At 43.4% G+C, this 19,543-nt stretch overlaps 1 protein-coding gene across 1 annotated transcript; it reads left to right on the top strand.

Annotated features, from left to right (window-relative positions):
* The first annotated feature begins 1,878 nt into the window (after positions 1 to 1,878).
* meak7 (MTOR associated protein, eak-7 homolog) lies at positions 1,879 to 17,947 on the top strand. The gene is given in 11 exon segments (XM_034132894.1): positions 1,879 to 1,951; positions 3,145 to 3,318; positions 3,681 to 3,944; positions 4,127 to 4,271; positions 6,954 to 6,988; positions 6,990 to 7,050; positions 7,053 to 7,162; positions 10,509 to 10,695; positions 12,007 to 12,125; positions 14,344 to 14,523; positions 15,920 to 17,947. Coding segments are annotated over 10 exon segments (1,392 nt in total). The 5' UTR covers positions 1,879 to 1,951; positions 3,145 to 3,150; the 3' UTR covers positions 16,043 to 17,947.
* Positions 17,948 to 19,543: the final 1,596 nt, after the last annotated feature.

Genomic DNA, 19,543 nt, shown 5'->3' with positions numbered 1-19,543 from the left:
TTGACAGAGTGTTGTTGGCGTGGGCAGATGGCTGCACATTCAGCTGTGTTGACGTGGGTGCATTCACTGTCCTACAAGACCTCATTACAATGCAACACACCCAGCTCAGTGCACTCACATAGTAAATCTCATGCCCTTAAAAGGCGTGTTTCAACTGCTGCTGTTTCTGAAGAGCTCTGAGTCTCTGCAGAACTCCTGTGCAGTCTCTACTGGTGAGAGATGGGATAGTTCCCCCTCATGTTTCTGTAAAGGTGATATATGTGTGTTAATGTCTAACATATCACAGGCTGGGGAGTAATGGATGACATGTTTACGTAATCAGAATACAAAAAAAGGCAACTATTGCCATACAGTTACCTAAAAACTGATGTTATCAGATAACTGGTTCCGTACTGCCTGAATTCTCTTTCTGGTTTTCATTTTGGCTACTTTCATTCTTTTCTTTTTTATATACTTTTTTTTAATGCCGTAGATGGACACCCGATTTATAAAACCAAAATACTGTATTTACTCTTTATTTAAAGGTAGGGTAGGTAATTCACTTCAGAAACACTTTTTGTTATATTCCATGGAATGCTCTTAACATCCCGATAGCAATGAATACATTAAATGCTTTGACAATCAATACATAAAAAATGTCATCTGTAGAAACCGTAGCGCTGTAAAAAGCACGACCAATCATCTGAGCCGGCCCGGCTAAAATAACTGGATGGCCTACCTGCCTGTCAGCCTTCCATCTCGTGCACAAACTTATCTCGTGCCCTCATTGGTCATGTGCGCGTTCGTGTGTGTTGGAGGAGGGGCTCTGTAGGCAGATCTTTTTTGGCTGCGTACTTTCAAATTCTAGCGCACTCGAGCTGGTTTCTCCATTCTTACCTACCTTTAAAATGACACTTTGTTCTGTTGTCTAACATAAGACAACAACTTATTTATTTTCTCTTGTATTGATTGACTTTGCATTTAATATTGAGGTTATCCAAAAGTAACGGAAAGTAATCACATTACATTACTTTTATATTGTGTAACTTAGATTACATTACTGATGGCTAAAACATTAAGGCCCAATCCCAAACCACTCCCTCGACCCTACCCCTCCGTGACGGAGTGAACTCTGTCTGTAGCCACACTCGCAGCTGAATGAAGTTCCCTCCATTAAGGGTTAAGGGTATAAATACAGCGCACTGCATTGGGACGGCCTCCCAAACATTTAAATTAATAACTCAAATAAAACTCCAAACATCTTTAATTGTGTTACTTTTTCTGTAAAGCTCTATTAGTTTTAAACCTGATTTTTATAAGCTTCTTAGTTTTTGCAACAATCTGTAAATATACACAACTTTATAATAAAATGCACAAATGTACCTTTTTCTAGACTAAACACAGGTATGATCCTAAGTTTAAAACATATGACGTTATCATGAGGTTGTTAACATCGCAGTTTATCAGTGGATGTTTGCTGGAACTATCATCCCTCTGTTTTTAGATAAGAATAAAACAAAAACTCTCCAGTATCAGAGACTTATTTCACTTCAGGGTGCAACAGAGGGATGATAGCTCATATATGAGACTTCAAAGGTATTTTATTTTGAAACTGCACATCAGATTGTCCTGATATTCTCTGAGTGACTAGATGGGGTGTCCTGCTATCATCATCAGTTATAATGTGGTAGTTATACGTAGTTTGTTTTAAATAATTATTGATCACATTATATAGTACATATTTCTTAATTTAAGCTCCAGTATATATGAATATGTTTGGTATGTTTTTTAGGTATATTTGTTATTGACCGAGTAAGCGCTTTTATTTTGAAGGCGGTTTTTCCAGGCCTCTACCGTAATGCATAGGATATTCGCGCACCAAATGCCATACGTCAGTTCCTGGGGGCTTGTTGTCACAGGGACATGAATCATGAATGTATAAAGAGAAAAGCTTAGCTGCTGTTCTGAACAGGTTAGCGTCACGTTAACGTTCATTTCGAAGTTTCTGAGCTTTCAGGACAGCGTACGTCATGCTGGGCTCTATACTGTAGCATAATGAATAGAAGTGGAGTAGCTTAACGTTAATGCTGTGCTTTGCTATGTAGCGTTAGCTCAGTGAATCAGCTGTAAGCTAGCTGCATCATTGCTTTTACAGTCAATGCTACCTTTAATAACTCAACTGTACATATGATATTGTTTTACGTTATATCCGTATCTTTCGGCCGTTAAGGTCCTTCACTGCTTTCAAGTTTGGTCGCTATATTTGAAAACTATTAATTTGGTATTCGGGTTATGAAGTCTTCGAAAAGATTACTGTTAACTATATCATGACTACTTTTTTTTAACACAGCGTGGAACAGGTGCTGAAAAGCTCTAGAGCATCGGGTGCGAAGAAGTACCAGAGTGTAGGAATACTCTGTCAAAAGTCCTGCATTCAAAATGTTACTCAAGTAAAAGTAGAAAAGTATTATCATCAAAATATAGTTAAAGTAGCGACAGTAAAAGTAGTCATTGTGCAGATTGGTCCATTTCAGAATAATAGATATGATATGTTTTATAATGATTGATCATGAAAGTGTTCTCAAAGCTGGTAAAGGTGCAGCTAGTTTGAATGACTTTGTATACTGCAGGGTAGCTTGTGAATTGACTCCAGGTGGAACTAAAGTCTGATTTAACACTTGATTATATTTCATATTTGATATATTCATCCAGATATGTACACCATTTACCTCTGAACTTTAGTGGAGTAGAAAAAGTAGCACAAAATGGAAATACACAAGTAAAGTACAAGTACCTACAATTGTACTTAAGTACAGTACTTGACTAAAAGTACACCACTGGGTGCAACAATCTTTGAAAAAAAAATCAATATTCTTGTTAAATGTTAACAACCTTTCTCTCAAGCCTAAATATCTATTTGGGAAAAAACCCAGGCATTAGCTTGTGGTGAGGGGTTACAACTTCACTTTGCTTCATTCAAGCCGTCATATGAGCAAAAGGTTTGGAACCACTGCCCTACTGAATAGTTAAACAGCCCAATAATAAGTAAATGAATGATAACAGCAGCAGCCATGATGATGTTGCGGGGATCAGCTGACACCTCAGCACCACACCTTTGTTACTCTGCTGCATGTGTACTTAATGACTCTTTGTGTTGGATTGCAGAGCATCATGGGTAACACTGAGAGTGTGTCGGTGCAGAAGCGGCTCGCCCGCTTTCGCCCGGAGGAGCGGCCTGTGGTGGAGGGGGTCTTCGACAAGCTCCAGGGTGGAGGGGGGCCTTCAGGAGCCCCAGGGAAGACCCCAGCAGGAAATACTCTAACGCTTGAAATGCTGCAGGTGTGTTGGTCAAAACAGTAAATACAAACACAGCTGTTGGTTGTCAACAGTTCAACAGGGATGCACATTGTCACATCAGGCCTGACACTAATTAGCAAATAAAACTCTTCTCAGGTGAAAAAATATCTCCTGATCTATAAGAATTTTAAGTCTACCATGAGTCTGAATGACACAGACATTTTGGAGAATGTCCAGTTTTTCAAATTCTAATAACGACTTCATAAATTACTTCTTTCTTATCTTTGTTTACAGAAAAATGTGATGTTTTGACCTAATGAACTGCTACATTGAATGCTGCATATTTCTCAATCTTTCACTAAGCAAAAATCATTGCTGTCATCCACTTTTTTGTCTTCTCCTAGTCCTCAATGGGCAGCGTGGCCCCTGAGTCTATGGTGAGGAGGGTCTATCAGTGCATGTGCAGCATTGACCCTGGGCTGGCAGCCCCCCCAGCTGCTGGGAGGAGCAGCTCCTCTGCTGCCTCTGGAGTCGGGCGGGAGCAGCTGGTGATCTTCCTGGCAGACACCCTCAGGGGCACTGCAGAGGAGCGGGCCCCCCTGGTCAGGGCCATGGCCCAGCGAGGGGCCGGGCCAGTGACTGTGGTCCCCTGTGAGCAGGTAGCAGAGGTGAGTGGAGGGTCAAATGAAATGGCAGAATGGTATTTCTGTTGGTCTCTACTTGTTGTACTGTCACACCCTCCCTGCTGAGTCACATGGCTCTACTCATCTCATTGTTCCTGTTTAATGACAATAAAGGATTCTGTTCTGTTCTGATGCCCTATCACGGTCCTTTTTTCATTTCTCCACAGTTCCTGGAGGACCTGATTTGTACTGTAGTTCAGATTGTGGTCCACAGAGGGCGCCTGCAGGCCTGGGAGCCAGAGAGGATGGGGGATGGCTCTCTGGGGGTCAGACTGCTGGCAGAGCACATCTGCTCTGAGCTTAAACCCTCAGGTAAACACTTGGGTTGCGGTCGAATAGTCCAAAAATCAGCTCCTAAATTCTAACCCTATCGTCTATCCCTTGACCTCTGAGTGAAACGTCACAGGGTTAAGGGATAGTGGATAGGAGAATTCAAAAGGACTTAGGAGAATAGCCTGCGGTACTTTAGAGAATCCGACTGCACTTTCACTATCCGACGTGTTTATGATGCGCCAGCGGACGTCATAAATGTGCGTCTGCTGCTGTGGGGAAACTATGGAAACTACAGTTTTCTATGCAGCGGACTACAACATGGATGTTTAATAAGAACGAGGGACTACTGTAAACTCATCTAGAGACTCTGCACCGTGCTCTGATGCTGTTGTTTTATGCTTTATGAACGGGGACAACAGAGAAACATATTCTTCATGACCAAAGTTGGAATTGAAATAAAAAAGGAAAGTGAAACTTATGCTCGTCACCCTCTCCCTCCGGTCCACATTAATACAAATGATCCCAATACGTATGATTGTATGAAAAGATCTTAAAATCAATACAAATGTATTTATTATAAACGTTAGTCCTTAACATCTATCACTGTGTATATCACCATTCAAACATCTTTTAAAAGTTGAACAAACCCCACACAGCTCAGTAAAGACTGTGAAATGTTGACTTTATTTGATCATTTCAGTAAAAACTAACGTTCATATTTCTCTTTTTGATTATAATACTGATGAACGTTCAAAACAAAGCACTTTGGCAACTTACCACATACGTTTTAAAATGCTTAATAAGCACCGTAACTTTCATGATATCATTTCTCGTTCATAATCGGTTGTTTCCGTGAACGGCCGACTGTTGTGTGACGGCAAATGCTGCGGCTGCAAGGCATTGTGGGGCAGCATGTTCTCCTCTCCTTTCGGTGAGGGAGGTCCAGTGGTTCCTAAGCTAAAGGAGGTTATAAAGGAAGTTTGAAACCTCCTTTCCTTTCATTTAGAGAATTGGAACGGCACTTATCATGGCTGCCACTGAGGGACTTCCGGGTCATTTCACTCCGTTAGGAAGGTTCCTAAGCTAAATGGACTATTCGACCGCAACCTTGGTCTCATGGCTTTTGGGAGACTCACTCTCTGTAGCCACAACATGTCCACTGGATGGAGTGGCTTCACAGACTCACTCTCTGTAGCCACAACATGTCCACTGAATGGAGTGGCTTCACAGACTCACTCTCTGTAGCCACAACATGTCCACTGAGTGGAGTGGCTTCACAGACTCACTCTCTGTAGCCACAACATGTCCACTGAGTGGAGTGGCTTCACAGGCTCACTCTCTGTAGCCACAACATGTCCACTGAGTGGAGTGGCTTCACAGGCTCACTCTCTGTAGCCACAACATGTCCACTGAGTGGAGTGGCTTCACAGACTCACTCTCTGTAGCCACAACATGTCCACTGAGTGGAGTGGCTTCACAGACTCACTCTCTGTAGCCACAACATGTCCACTGAGTGGAGTGGCTTCACAGACTCACTCTCTGTAGCCACAACATGTCCACTGAATGGAGTGGCTTCACAGACTCACTCTCTGTAGCCACAACATGTCCACTGAATGGAGTGGCTTCACAGGCTCACTCTCTGTAGCCACAACATGTCCACTGAGTGGAGTGGCTTCACAGACTCACTCTCTGTAGCCACAACATGTCCACTGAATGGAGTGGCTTCACAGACTCACTCTCTGTAGCCACAACATGTCCACTGAGTGGAGTGGCTTCACAGACTCACTCTCTGTAGCCACAACATGTCCACTGAGTGGAGTGGCTTCACAGACTCACTCTCTGTAGCCACAACATGTCCACTGAATGGAGTGGCTTCACAGACTCACTCTCTGTAGCCACAACATGTCCACTGAGTGGAGTGGCTTCACAGGCTCACTCTCTGTAGCCACAACATGTCCACTGAATGGAGTGGCTTCACAGACTCACTCTCTGTAGCCACAACATGTCCACTGAGTGGAGTGGCTTCACAGACTCACTCTCTGTAGCCACAACATGTCCACTGGATGGAGTGGCTTCACAGGCTCACTCTCTGTAGCCACAACATGTCCACTGGATGGAGTGGCTTCACAGACTCACTCTCTGTAGCCACAACATGTCCACTGAGTGGAGTGGCTTCACAGACTCACTCTCTGTAGCCACAACATGTCCACTGGATGGAGTGGCTTCACAGGCTCACTCTCTGTAGCCACAACATGTCCACTGGATGGAGTGGCTTCACAGGCTCACTCTCTGTAGCCACAACATGTCCACTGGATGGAGTGGCTTCACAGGCTCACTTTGGCTCATAGTGGTGACTCCTTCCCAGGGAGCAGTCCGTACTGAAGCTCTGCTCCATCCACTTTCATTCTACTGACACACAGTTACAGCAAGACAAGGGATCTGAACCAACATCACCCTCTTTGTTCATCATCAAACATCCTCCTCCTTTCCTCTCTCTCTCTCTCCCTCTCCTCTCTCTCTCTCTCCCTCTCCTCCTCCTCTCCTCCTCTCCTCCTCTCCTCCTCTCCTCCTCCTCCTCCTCTCCCCTCTCTCTCTCTCCCCTCTCCTCTCTCTCTCTCTCCCCTCTCTCCTCCTCTCCTCCTCCCTCTCCTCCTCCTCTCCTCCTCTCCTCCTCTCCTCCTCTCCTCCTCTCCTCCTCCTCTCCTCCTCTCCTCTCCTCAGATCAGGGTTGTGATGATTCCTGTCTGGAGGACTGGGCTCTTCAGGATCCCCCAGGTGTCTTTGTACCTGGAGATGCTGGTAACAGAGGTTCTGGATGTGTCCTCAGTGGCCGGCCGGCCCCCACCCTGCTGCCCCCCTGCAGGGACACTCCTTGGAAAGATCTCAGGTGTCTGCTGGACCTGCCCTCCCTCATGTTCCTGGCACCACAGGTCAGAATACTACTGATTCAGAACCAGTATGAACAACCTTTTGTCACTTTGCCTTTGGTTTGATAAAACGTGTGTGTGTGTGTGTGTGTGTGTGTGTGTGTATGTGATGTGTGTGTGTGTGTGTGGTGGGTGTGTGTGTGTGTGTGTGTGTGTGTGTGTGTGTGTGTGTGTGTGTGTGTGTGTGTGTGTGTTGTGTGTGGTGTGTGTGTGTGTGTGTGTGTGTGTGTGTGTGTGTGTGTGTGTGTGTGTGTGTGTGTGTGTGTGTGTGTGTGTGTGTGTGTGTGTGTGTGTGTGGAGAGACTTCAGTGCTGCTTGTGAACTTATTTGGATCAGCTGTTCTTTAGAAAACTGCTAACAGTTGGCCCAGCTGGACTTTGGTGAGCGCCTGCACTAAACTGTAGACGTGACTCAAACCCAACAACACGGCCACCTGTCCATGCCGTTATATTACCTGTGATAGAAATGAAGATGAGTGTGTTGATGTGTTTGTTTGTAAGATCTTTATTAAAACGTAGTGAAGACTTGGATAAACATAATGGAACACACTAATGGTACATTGAATATTGTAGAGATAAATGTAATCCTTCACAGAATTCACACCATGTTTTTTCTAACCAAATATTTTAGTTGAATCCATATCTGTTGGCATTTACACCAATAAAACACAATTTTCTCGCACCATGAAATAAAAAAAAAGGATAAAATGAATGACGCTGACGCAGTATTGTAGGTAGATGCTATACACAGTATACGGTTGGCCGAGTCTACTCCAGCTGTAATAATCTTTTATTTTATATCACAATCGAAAGGAGGAAATGTCCTTTTACGTAGAATAAGTATGAGCTTAAATTGGTCACGTTTGCGAAATGAATGACAATCAATGAACAATCACTAGTCAAATGAATGTGTAGCAGGCAGCGGTATTTAAACGTCATTACGTTTCCCTGTACTTCACACAGTAGCATTTTAGTTTTGGGTTAGTCTTAGAATTGAGGTAAGATAACTTGAGTAAACATTTACTACTGTATGTTCGACAAAGTGAACAGCTCCCTAGATCATTGGTTCCTATTGGGGTGAGCCCCTTCAGGGGGTCACATGACACACAATAACAGTAACACAGTGTAACAAACAGTGTAACACATTGTTCATTCGGGGAACTGTACTCAAATCAGCAGCTTTGTGCTAAACAGTGTCATTTGTCTACGGAAATATACAAATGTGAGATTGGGTTGTTGCATGTATATTAACACACAGTGTAAATATTGTTTTTACTTTACAAAACCTTTTTACTAGTGTAAATCTTATAACATATGTAAATGTATGTACAATAGTTATGCAGTGAAAGCCAATACCCCTACACCATTAACCACTGTCATTCTTAATTCTTGATAGCACAAAGATCAAAATACATTTGTTCTGTTTTGTTTCTATAACAGGAACTAAGAGCGTTTGGTGTCATTAACAGTATGTTCTGAAATATATCTTCATATTAAAGGAATAGTTCTAATAGTTTGAATTAGAATTTGATGTTATACTTTTCCACAGACAGTGAGCCGGTAGGTTGCCGGTTCAAATCCCGAAATGACCAAGTTCTGCTGAGGTGCCCCTGAGCAGAGCACCTACATGTGCATAGTGGCTCCCCACTGCTCCTCATTATTGGATGGGTCAAATGCAGAGCCTTTATGTATGGGGCAGCAGGGGCTCAGTCTGTAGGGAGTTGGCCTGGGAACCAGTTTGAGCCCCGATCGGACCAAACATAAGGAGCGTGGACTGGTAGCTGGACAGGTGCCATTTCACCTGGGAACTGCCGAAGTGTCCTTGAGCAACGCACCGAACCCCCAATTGGACCAACTGTGTGTATAAAAAAAGAGATAAACAGAGTGGAGTTTCCCCAGGGGGATCAGTAAAGGTTGATCCTACCTGCTACGTCAGACTGCTGCAGGTAGGATCAGTAGAGGTTGATCCTACCTGCTGCAGCCTGACGCAGCAGGTAGGATCAGTAGAGGTTGATCCTACCTGCTGCAGCCTGACGCAGCAGACAGGATCAGTAGAGGTTGATCCTACCTGCTGCAGTCTGACGCAGCAGACAGGATCAGTAGAGGTTGATCCTACCTGCAGTCTGACGCAGCAGGTAGGATCAGTAGAGGTTGATCCTACCTGCAGTCTGACGCAGCAGGTAGGATCAGTAGAGGTTGATCCTACCTGCAGTCTGACGCAGCAGACAGGATCAGTAGAGGTTGATCCTACCTGCAGTCTGACGCAGCAGACAGGATCAGTAGAGGTTGATCCTACCTGCAGTCTGACGCAGCAGACAGGATCAGTAGAGGTTGATCCTACCTGCAGTCTGACGCAGCAGACAGGATCAGTAGAGGTTGATCCTACCTGCAGTCTGACGCAGCAGACAGGATCAGTAGAGGTTGATCCTACCTGCAGTCTGACGCAGCAGACAGGATCAGTAGAGGTTGATCCTACCTGCTGCAGTCTGACGCAGCAGACAGGATCAGTAGAGGTTGATCCTACCTGCTGCAGTCTGACGCAGCAGACAGGATCAGTAGAGGTTGATCCTACCTGCAGTCTGACGCAGCAGACAGGATCAGTAGAGGTTGATCCTACCTGCAGTCTGACGCAGCAGACAGGATCAGTAGAGGTTGATCCTACCTGCAGTCTGACGCAGCAGACAGGATCAGTAGAGGTTGATCCTACCTGCAGTCTGACGCAGCAGACAGGATCAGTAGAGGTTGATCCTACCTGCAGTCTGACGCAGCAGACAGGATCAGTAGAGGTTGATCCTACCTGCAGTCTGACGCAGCAGACAGGATCAGTAGAGGTTGATCCTACCTGCAGTCTGACGCAGCAGACAGGATCAGTAGAGGTTGATCCTACCTGCAGTCTGACGCAGCAGACAGGATCAGTAGAGGTTGATCCTACCTGCAGTCTGACGCAGCAGACAGGATCAGTAGAGGTTGATCCTACCTGCAGTCTGACGCAGCAGACAGGATCAGTAGAGGTTGATCCTACCTGCAGTCTGACGCAGCAGACAGGATCAGTAGAGGTTGATCCTACCTGCTGCAGCCTGACGCAGCAGACAGGATCAGTAGAGGTTGATCCTACCTGCAGTCTGACGCAGCAGGTAAGATCAGTAAAGGTTGACCCTACCTGCAGCCTGACGCAGCAGACAGGAACCGGCAGGAAGCTGAGTAATGTGCTGCTGTGGAGGGGGCGGCAGCAAACATGTGTTTTGGACAATAATGAAAAGGCCTACCTAAAAAATCGATATATATATATATCGGATTCACCAGCAAATACATTTTCATTCATTCTTATCCCTGTGTTATCATCTCTCCAGTTGCCGGACAGCTACAGCGCCCCCTGGAGACTGGTGTTCTCCACACAGCTGCACGGAGAGAGCTTCTCCAGGATGGTGACCGGTCTGACCAAGTGTGGCCCCACCCTGCTGCTCATCAGAGACACAAAAGGCCACATCTTCGGGGGCTTCGCCTCCCATGCCTGGGAGCTCAGACCTAAGTTCCAGGGTGAGAGAAGACAGCACTCCCTTGTTGATGTGAGATGATCTGTGCTATGTGATGGAGCATGTCTTCTCTATCAGCTGCCTTCACAGTGTTATGGAGAACACATCAGCCTTCTCTCTCACTTCAGCAAGTAGACCAATGCTACACAGTGTAGCATCTTAAATACTATACTAGATAATGTACCTCTAATTATTGTCATTATTTATAGAACTGCCATGTAACAGTAGATTGAGCTTATCCTAGCATAAGCTATAGTTATACAACAGCTAACCAGTGACAGCTTGAAAGGTTTTTATTATTTTGTCTTTATTAAACAAAGACTTCCAAATCCATTCATCTCAAAAAGAGAAGAGACGATTTCTGCCAGATGTAGCTTTTATCTGATATACACCCAATCTTGCCGGTTGTACATTATATAAGCAACTTAAGGTGCACCACCATCCTTTAGCTAAAGTGTTAAGTCATTATTACTCAGTAGTTTGCTGGATTGAAAGTCATTTGAAACTGAAGTTTCGAGTTGATTATATTGTAATGATCAGGCGAATGCTCATACAGTGTGTCTCTAAGTGTTTGCTACCATGGTTACGTGACATCATAAAGCTACTTTAGGATTCACAAACTACCTCCAAGCTTCACTCATACACTTTGTCTTGGAGTGGCCTTGCATCACCATTCTTTTTGTAAATAATTATAATCAGTTTTATTATGCATCATTAGGCCAGTGCACACATTATCATTGCACTTAGGCGGTTGGGAATGTTATTAGTTAAACCTCTATCTGTCAATCAAAATGTCTGCCATCTCTATAGTTCTGGTCTATCACATTCTGCATACTAACAAGTCGGACCTCATGCCAGTGTTTGAAGCACCTGTAAGGACTTTGGGCCAGCGGAGGCTAGCATCTGTAACCCTACTGAGGGACATATTGCCTGCCATGGTCACCATTTCAGAGAGCTGTAAATCAGGAACGTGCAGAATCACAAAGTGTGTTGCTGTTCCTCTTTTTCTTATGTTGGGAAATGTACACACAACAAAAATACTTTAGAATGATCACTCATCTGATTTAATTTAGATTTAGTTACAGTTGCTCCTTTTAAGAATGAATTCACAGATACATTTAAAACAAACTGAATAAAGATATGTATATTAACATCTGATGGATACCAGTTTATTCAGGCGGTAAATCCATGATGCTGTGTAGGAGCGGTGCTCTTCAGCTCACATCAGGCCTGATGTTACAGCTCTGAGAGCAGAACACTCAGGAAGCATCACTACTTGTTTGAATAATGTGTGTGTGTGTGTGTGTGTGTGCAGGTGACTCCAGATGCTTCCTGTTCACTGTGTTCCCCAGACTGAGAGTTTACACAGCAACTGGATACAACGAGCACTTCATGTACCTGAACCAGAACCAGCAGACCATGCCCAACGGACTGGTGAGACTGCACCGTTTAAAACTTTACATGACATTACATGTTACTTGTTAGACGCTTTTATCCAAAGTGACTTACATACTCTATACCAGGGGTCGGCAACCTTTTTGATATGAAGTGCCATTAAAAAAAGAAATTGTTATCAGCGTGCCAACGATCGAGAATTATCAAGGGGGGGGGGGGGGGGGTGTAGGAGCTTGACGCTCGTGAACTATCAACAGGAGGGCGGGGGGGCCTCGCTGCGGGGAAGCAGTGTGTGGACCTGTCAGCGCAACTTACATGATACCGAATTTAACAAACACATTTAAATAATTGGTTCAAACGGCATAATAATAAGGACGATCGTCCGTTCTGTGATTCTCCAGATTCAGAACACACATGTTATGATATTAGGGTCATGCAGAGTGAGATGAGATCGCTGTCCCTTTAAGAGAGAGAGAGAGGGGTGTGGCGTGTGCATGTGTGTGTGTGGATGGTAGAGCGAGAGTGAGCGAGCGTGTGTATGTTTCTGGAAGTGAAACGAGGCAGCAGAAAAACAGAGGTCTGTGATGTATTTTGTGAAACAGAAGAACAGCTAAATAAATGCAACAGCCTCCCAAGAAGAGCTCGCCTCTCTCCAGTCATTTAAGCTAAAGTGGGTTATTGAACCTGAAGCTTGTTGCTTCTGCCCTCCTCGACTACGGTCTGGGAGCCGACAGGAAAGTTCAACACACAGATGGCCAGTCCGCCCCTTTGTAGCATATTATTTCAATGAGAGATGAGCAGATCGCCACTGGGCTTTCAACTAAAGACACAGCCACGCAAAAACTGCGGCATTTGTAAAGCGGCAGAAAGTCACCTGGAGTTAAAGAGAGCGGGGCTGCGCTGCGTGCATGGCTTCCTTCTGCAGGTAACGGGGAGACGCGCTCTGGCGGCGGTCTCGTTCAGGATCCGAAAATACAATTTAAATATTTTGCACACTTATTCCACTTATTCCTAGTGTGCCACTGGTTACGGTGCCGCGTGCCAATGCTGGCACGCGTGCCAGGGGTTGCCGACCCCTGCTCTATACTGTGGGCAATCCCCACAGGAGCACTTTGGGGTGAAGTGTCTCAGGGACACAACGACATGCTGACTGCAGTGGGGTTTGAACCTGTGCTCCCCCGATCCCAACACCAACGCACCATCCACTGCGCCACAGCCTCCCTCCCATTTACCAAGTCAATATTATTAAGCATTATGTTTTTCTTTGAGGATGGCCACTGTCCGTTGTTATAACATAATGATGGAACTTCTTTCAGTTTGGAACAAACCATCCTTTGACTAAAGGATGGTTTGTTCATACTTGGTGGTCAAAGCTCTCCTTTATTGTGATGGGTACAATAGAGTGTTATTTATCAAAGTACAGTAGCTATTGTTTAAATCCACACCAACAACAGGACCCCTAAAGAGCCAGAGTCCGAACTACACATGGAGAAGTTCACTTATGATGCTCTAAACATCTGGAACAAACTCCCAGGAACCTGCAGGTCCGCTGCAACGAAGACTACTTTGAAAGACTTTTCTTTTTGCCGCTGCTTTTAATTGAACTATTTATATCTTACGCGGCACTGTACCTTTATTCGTGTATTTTTTATGTTTATTTGATTAACTTTGCTTTTAAATGCCATTTATAATGTGAATCCGCTGCACTATTTCTTAATGCTCTTTAGCACTTTGAATTGCCTTGTGTTGCAAGTTGCTATATAAATCAACGTGCCTTGCCTAACAGCCAGTAAGCCGGAGAGAGGGCTGAACTATTTCATATAGACCTGATCACTTGTGAAGTTGCTGATTGTAGAGATACACCTGCACAGAGTCCTTACCTAAAGCAAAGCTAGCAGCTCCTCTCTGAGAAACTAATGTGTGTTTTCTGCTGATACCAAACTGCACACAGACACAGGTTGAGGATATCTTTTGAAACTGTACCAGCAGTATGGTGAACACAATACTACGAGTGCTTTTTGTTTTCCAAAAATAAATAGATCAATGAATGTTTATCTCTTAATAAGTGGTATTCATGTTTACTGTACTTTCATGATCACCAGTTAAAGAGTACATTCTGACATAAGAATGCTCCTGTTTTCATTGAACTTTGATGTAATACAATATTGGCCGATGATTGGCAAGTAGGAGAGAAGGAAAAACACTTCAAAGACAGATCATGTTTTTCTTTTCTAACCCTTCATGTGGTCTCTCTCAGGGTATGGGGGGTCAGCACGGGTACTTCGGCTTGTGGCTGGACAGTGATTTTGGCCGCGGTCACAGCCGTGCACGGCCCAGGTGCACCACCTACGGCAGCCCCCAGCTGTCTGAGGAGGAGGACTTCAGCCTGGACTCTGTGGAGGTGTGGGCCGTGGGGAAGCCCCCAGAACCACAGGAGGTCAGAGGACATTCTTTCTTTCTTTCTTTCTTTTTATAAGACAAAATAGAGGAAATAAAGCCAGGGGATAATGTGGTTTATCAGAACAACTGTTCAATGGATTATTTATCCTGCGAAAGTCATGAAGGAGCCATTCTTAAGTAGAAGAAGTCAGTCCAAGACATTTGAATTGAAATGTGATCCTTGTATGAACTCTTATCTGTCCTGTCCTGTATTTCACTCTCACTCTGTTCCTGCTTGAGCTCCTGAATGACCCTACGTGATCAATAAAGGTCCCTGTTATCTTATCTTAGTTCTGGACTTTGCCAAAGTAATAATATGCAGAGGTTGATGCTGTGGGTGGAGACGGATGGAGCAGGGCCCTCTGCTGGGGGGTGAGGGGCTGACAGGCTGGGGGACGGATGAGACAGGGGGACAGACACAGGCTGCAGCATTTTCACAGTCAGGAGGAGCAGACCTTAGTATGAAATATATACTTTATATTTATTTTTACAATTTGTCATGCACTGAAGTCCATATTCAGTGGAATCAAAAGAAAGGGAAAAAAAAGACCACCCATGTTCTCTTTTGAACGAATCCAAAAGAGAATGCAGAAGCTCTGATCTGGGTTCCCCTCTTTGTTTATGAGTGACAGGTGACAGGTGACAGACACAGGTTTGGCCAGGATAAACATTCTTCTTCCTTAGTTCTTTATTTTCCCTTTTGTAGAACAAGTCGGAATGAAGTATTGTCAGATCCCTTTTTAGATGAAATGTTTTGAATAGTTTGATTCATTTGAGCCACAAGAGGCTTATGTACCTTAGTTCTAAACTGAAAACAAAATGTCTCTGCACAAGCTTTGTTCCTCTTGTTTTCACAGATGAAAAAGAAATGGTTGTCCATGCCACTAACTCCTTTTCAAACATTTGATTTGACCTTTATTCTCAAACTTGTGTAAAGTCATAAACAGCAAAGAGAATACAGTAGAGGTCAGTTTTCCTTTCTTGCCTCTGGGCCTCCATAGCAGAACACCAGGCCTCCATAGCAGAACACCAGGCCTCCATAGCAGAACACCAGGCCTCCATAGCAGAACACCAGGCCTCCATAGCAGAACACCAGGCCTCCATAGCAGAACACCAGGCCTCCATAGCAGAACATCAGGTCTCCATAGCAGAACATCAGGCCTCCATAGCAGAACATCAGGCCTCCATAGCAGAACATCAGGTCTCCATAGCAGAACACCAGGCCTCCATAGCAGAACACCAGGCCTCCATAGCAGAACACCAGGCCTCCATAGCAGAACACCAGGCCTCCATAGCAGAACACCAGGCCTGTGACTACACCACCTATAGGGAAGCGTTTCCTTCAGACTGTAAAGACTTCCACTTGAGATATCTCTGTATTCTTTGTGTTTCAGGGCGAGGAGGGACAGGGCAAAAAGAGCATCCTGGATATGGACCCAGAGGTCCAGGCCATGATGGAGATGACGGGGAAGACTCTGCACAGTCAGGGCCTCAGGGAGCCGGAGGAGGATCAGTGAACCATGTCCCGTCCACCTGGTGCTCACACAAACTTGGATTTGTCACATGACAACGCTTGATAACATTTATATCTCACCTAAAGACAAGTGTGCAGTATCAAATATAGTGATATCAGAGGTTTCCGCTGCCTTTCATTTAGCAACAAGCTGTTTTGAATAACACAGCACTGAAATCATTCTCTTGTTTACATGGATCAGCTGTTAAATATGGGGTTGGCTATGGACGATGTCATTAAGACATAAACCAGGCTAACAATGGCCTAACGAAGTCTAAAGGCTTCAGCATCAGCGCAGAAGGAGCAATGAGTTATGGGTGTGATATAATCATCTCCATTCTCTTCTCATTCAAACTACTGAGGAAAGTAAGCACAGCAAAACTGAAGGTTACACCACTGATAGCCATGTTAAATAACAGTCAAATATAACATGGATTTGTCCTGAAAGTGAGCCCATTTTAAGAAAAGTCTAATTGTTAAATGCTGTTTGGCAGAAGGTTTTTGGGAGACAGAATCTGACACGGGCCTGTTGTCAGTTTCTGTGAACATGTGCTGAATGATAACATTCTTCTGATCAGTTGAACTGTCTGAGAAGCTTAGGAGTGACTCCGGGAGTGAGTCCACTACCAGAGGAGAGGTTGACTGTTTATCAGTTATTCCTTCATCGCTCCTCAAACTGACCAATAGAGGAATGCCTGTGAAATGTGTCATAGTGACAGACTGTGTTGTGTATGCAGATGTGATGCTGTGCATTTTATTTTCTCATTGTAGTGGTTCAGGTTTGAATATCAAGTACAACTAACTGAGGATTTGCAGCAGGTCAACATGTGTTATGTTATGAACAAACGCTTGCAATAAACTGAAGAAGCAGGCCAGCTTATCACAGCTCAGATGTAACACCTATATATGTATTGTTTATTTATCAAATATATTGATTGAGTATATCAAACAGAATAACGTGTGGTGTAAGAGGAAGAGTGGTATCATGGGAGATGTTATATGGAATGCAGTCAGCTCCTCCTGGTTAGGATCCCTTCACATGTTCATCCTTTCAAAAGGTTTGAACCGGGAGCAGAGTGACTAGCCGAGGTCTGTCTCCTCTTGTCAAAAACAAACAGACCCGTGGATAAAAAGCGGCAGAGCAGTTTCACGTTATAAAGTGTTTTTACCCCGGCACTGGCTGCTGCTAAAGCTAGCTCAACTTGTTTTGCTAAAGACTTCAAACAACCAAGAGATACAAAAAAGTCTAAGAAGAATTCTGGCTTACAATTTGATAACATGGTGACAGCTTCTGGCAGACAATCGACAGGCTGAGGTTTGCTTAAAGGGGATTGGCTATTACAGGAGACAATATGAAACTGACCGTTAGCTTTATTACAGTTTAAGATTTCTCCTGGATGGAAAATGGTTTGAAACATTTGGTATAATGTGAAAACACAACCCTAAAAAATATATCCAAAACTTAGGTCTAGTGAATTCATATATTTATCTGTTTGCTGACCAATTCAAACTCTAAAATATCTTCAGGACATACTCACATAATAGATCAAATCATGATTATTACCTCTTACTATAATTACAATTGTCGTAATATATGGTGTTTTAACTGGATGTAGGATTTTCTGTGTGTGTGTGTGTGTGTGTGTGTGTGTGTGTGTGTGTGTGTGTGTGTGTGTGTGTGTGTGTGTGTGTGTGTGTGTGTGTGTGTGTGTGTGTGTGTGTGTGTGTGTGTGTGTGTGTGTGTGTGTGTGTGTGTGGAAAACATTATTTCAGTGAATAAAGGAAACACTGGCTGGAAGGCGGAACTGCTGTCTCTGGTGTTTCTCAGCCCAGTGAAATGTATCTTCATCTGATCTTGTCTGACTTTGAGTTGTAAAAGTTGGCATGAAAATAAATGAGTGGATCTGAACTAATACGAACCTGCTCTGAGACTGAAAGGCTGCTCTGTATCTGTATTAACACCCCCCCCCCCCCTTCTGTTCCGCTAACATGCAAATTACTGAGGCAAGTTCCACATGCAAATGTCTTATATAATCTTACAGAAATTCACACAATGGCACGGTGGACATGGTTTCATGAAGAATGTTTGTTCTTGTCTTAATATTTGTGTATGGAAATCATTTTATTATTTTATTCCCAGAAATGTGAATACATTTGGAACTTGGATCACCCCATTGTATTACACCTTTTCCATTCCAGATACATACAAAGGGTAAAGATAGGCTACTTAAGTACAATTCAGAGATAGGCTATATTTTAATTAAGTATTTATTTTAAACGCTTACATTTAACCATGATAACTGTAATTCAGAGAAGAATATTTTATTAAAGTTGTTTTGACTTACTACTGTACTGACACAGATCCAGCAGTGTATACACTGCAGCATCACGGCTGAAGCACATTACTCCAGTGATATCAATTATACAGAAATAACTCAGAAAGGGATCATTCTGCAGCATAAAACGTATCATATTTCACACTTTAAGTACATAATGCGTATACAATGTTGCACTTTAACTTAAGTAAGGATTTAAAATGTTCTCCAGAAGTTTTTCCTTGTACGATGTGAGGGTCTAAGGACAGAGGGTGTCGTTTTCTCATACTGATATTCTGAACAAACTGTGCTGTTGTATTTGCTGTAAAGTGTCTTTACTGTAGGGTATTTTTATTATATGTACAGCACTTTGGCTCGACCAAAAATCGTTTATAAATGTGCTATATAAATAAAACTTGATTGATTTGATTTGAAAAGCAAGACGTCTAGTGTAAAGAAGCAGGTTATTTTAGGAGTACTGTTACTTAGTCGGCTATAGGATCTGAATATTGAATAAAGAGTCATATATTCTTACATTTTCTCTACCATTCTTACTTTTAAATGTATAAATGAGGTTGCTTCAGGTTATTGGAATAATTATATGGTGTAAAGTAACTATAGTACTGTACTTTATAAAAAAATAAAATATTTTCTCGAGTAGGGGAGACCAGGGACAGTTGCAACACTTTTTTGGGCTTTTCCCCAATAAGTAAAAAAACATTTACAATAGGATAGCCATTTTGCTATATTATACATTATCAATAGGTCAGCTACTGAAACAATGTATTTAAGATGTTTTTATGAAATAAGTACAGGTTGGAAAATGTATTTTAAAAAAAAAACTCAACTGTTACAACTGTCCTTGTGTACAGGGACAGTTGTAGCACATGCCAGGCACGGTTGTAACATGTTAATAACGGTTACCTTTATTAACATGTTTCACACTACATGACAACAAATAGGGAAAGCTGTCAAATTCTAAGGCAACAAGATTTGAATGGGGTTTCACACATCCTCCAACAAACAATGAACAATGAACAGGATAACAGATAACACACACAGCATCATCCTCTGTGAAGGATTAAACTGTTCTCTGAGAGGTGCTTCTACCTTAATTATGTAGACCTACCTCCTTTGAGCTGAGACCATAGTATAAATCAGCTGCCTCCATCAGATAGTCTCTCTAAAGC

The sequence above is a fragment of the Trematomus bernacchii genome, unplaced genomic scaffold, assembly GCF_902827165.1.
Source record: "Trematomus bernacchii unplaced genomic scaffold, fTreBer1.1, whole genome shotgun sequence".
Classification (NCBI taxonomy): domain Eukaryota; kingdom Metazoa; phylum Chordata; class Actinopteri; order Perciformes; family Nototheniidae; genus Trematomus; species Trematomus bernacchii.
This window is presented reverse-complemented; position numbering and strand designations above follow the sequence as displayed.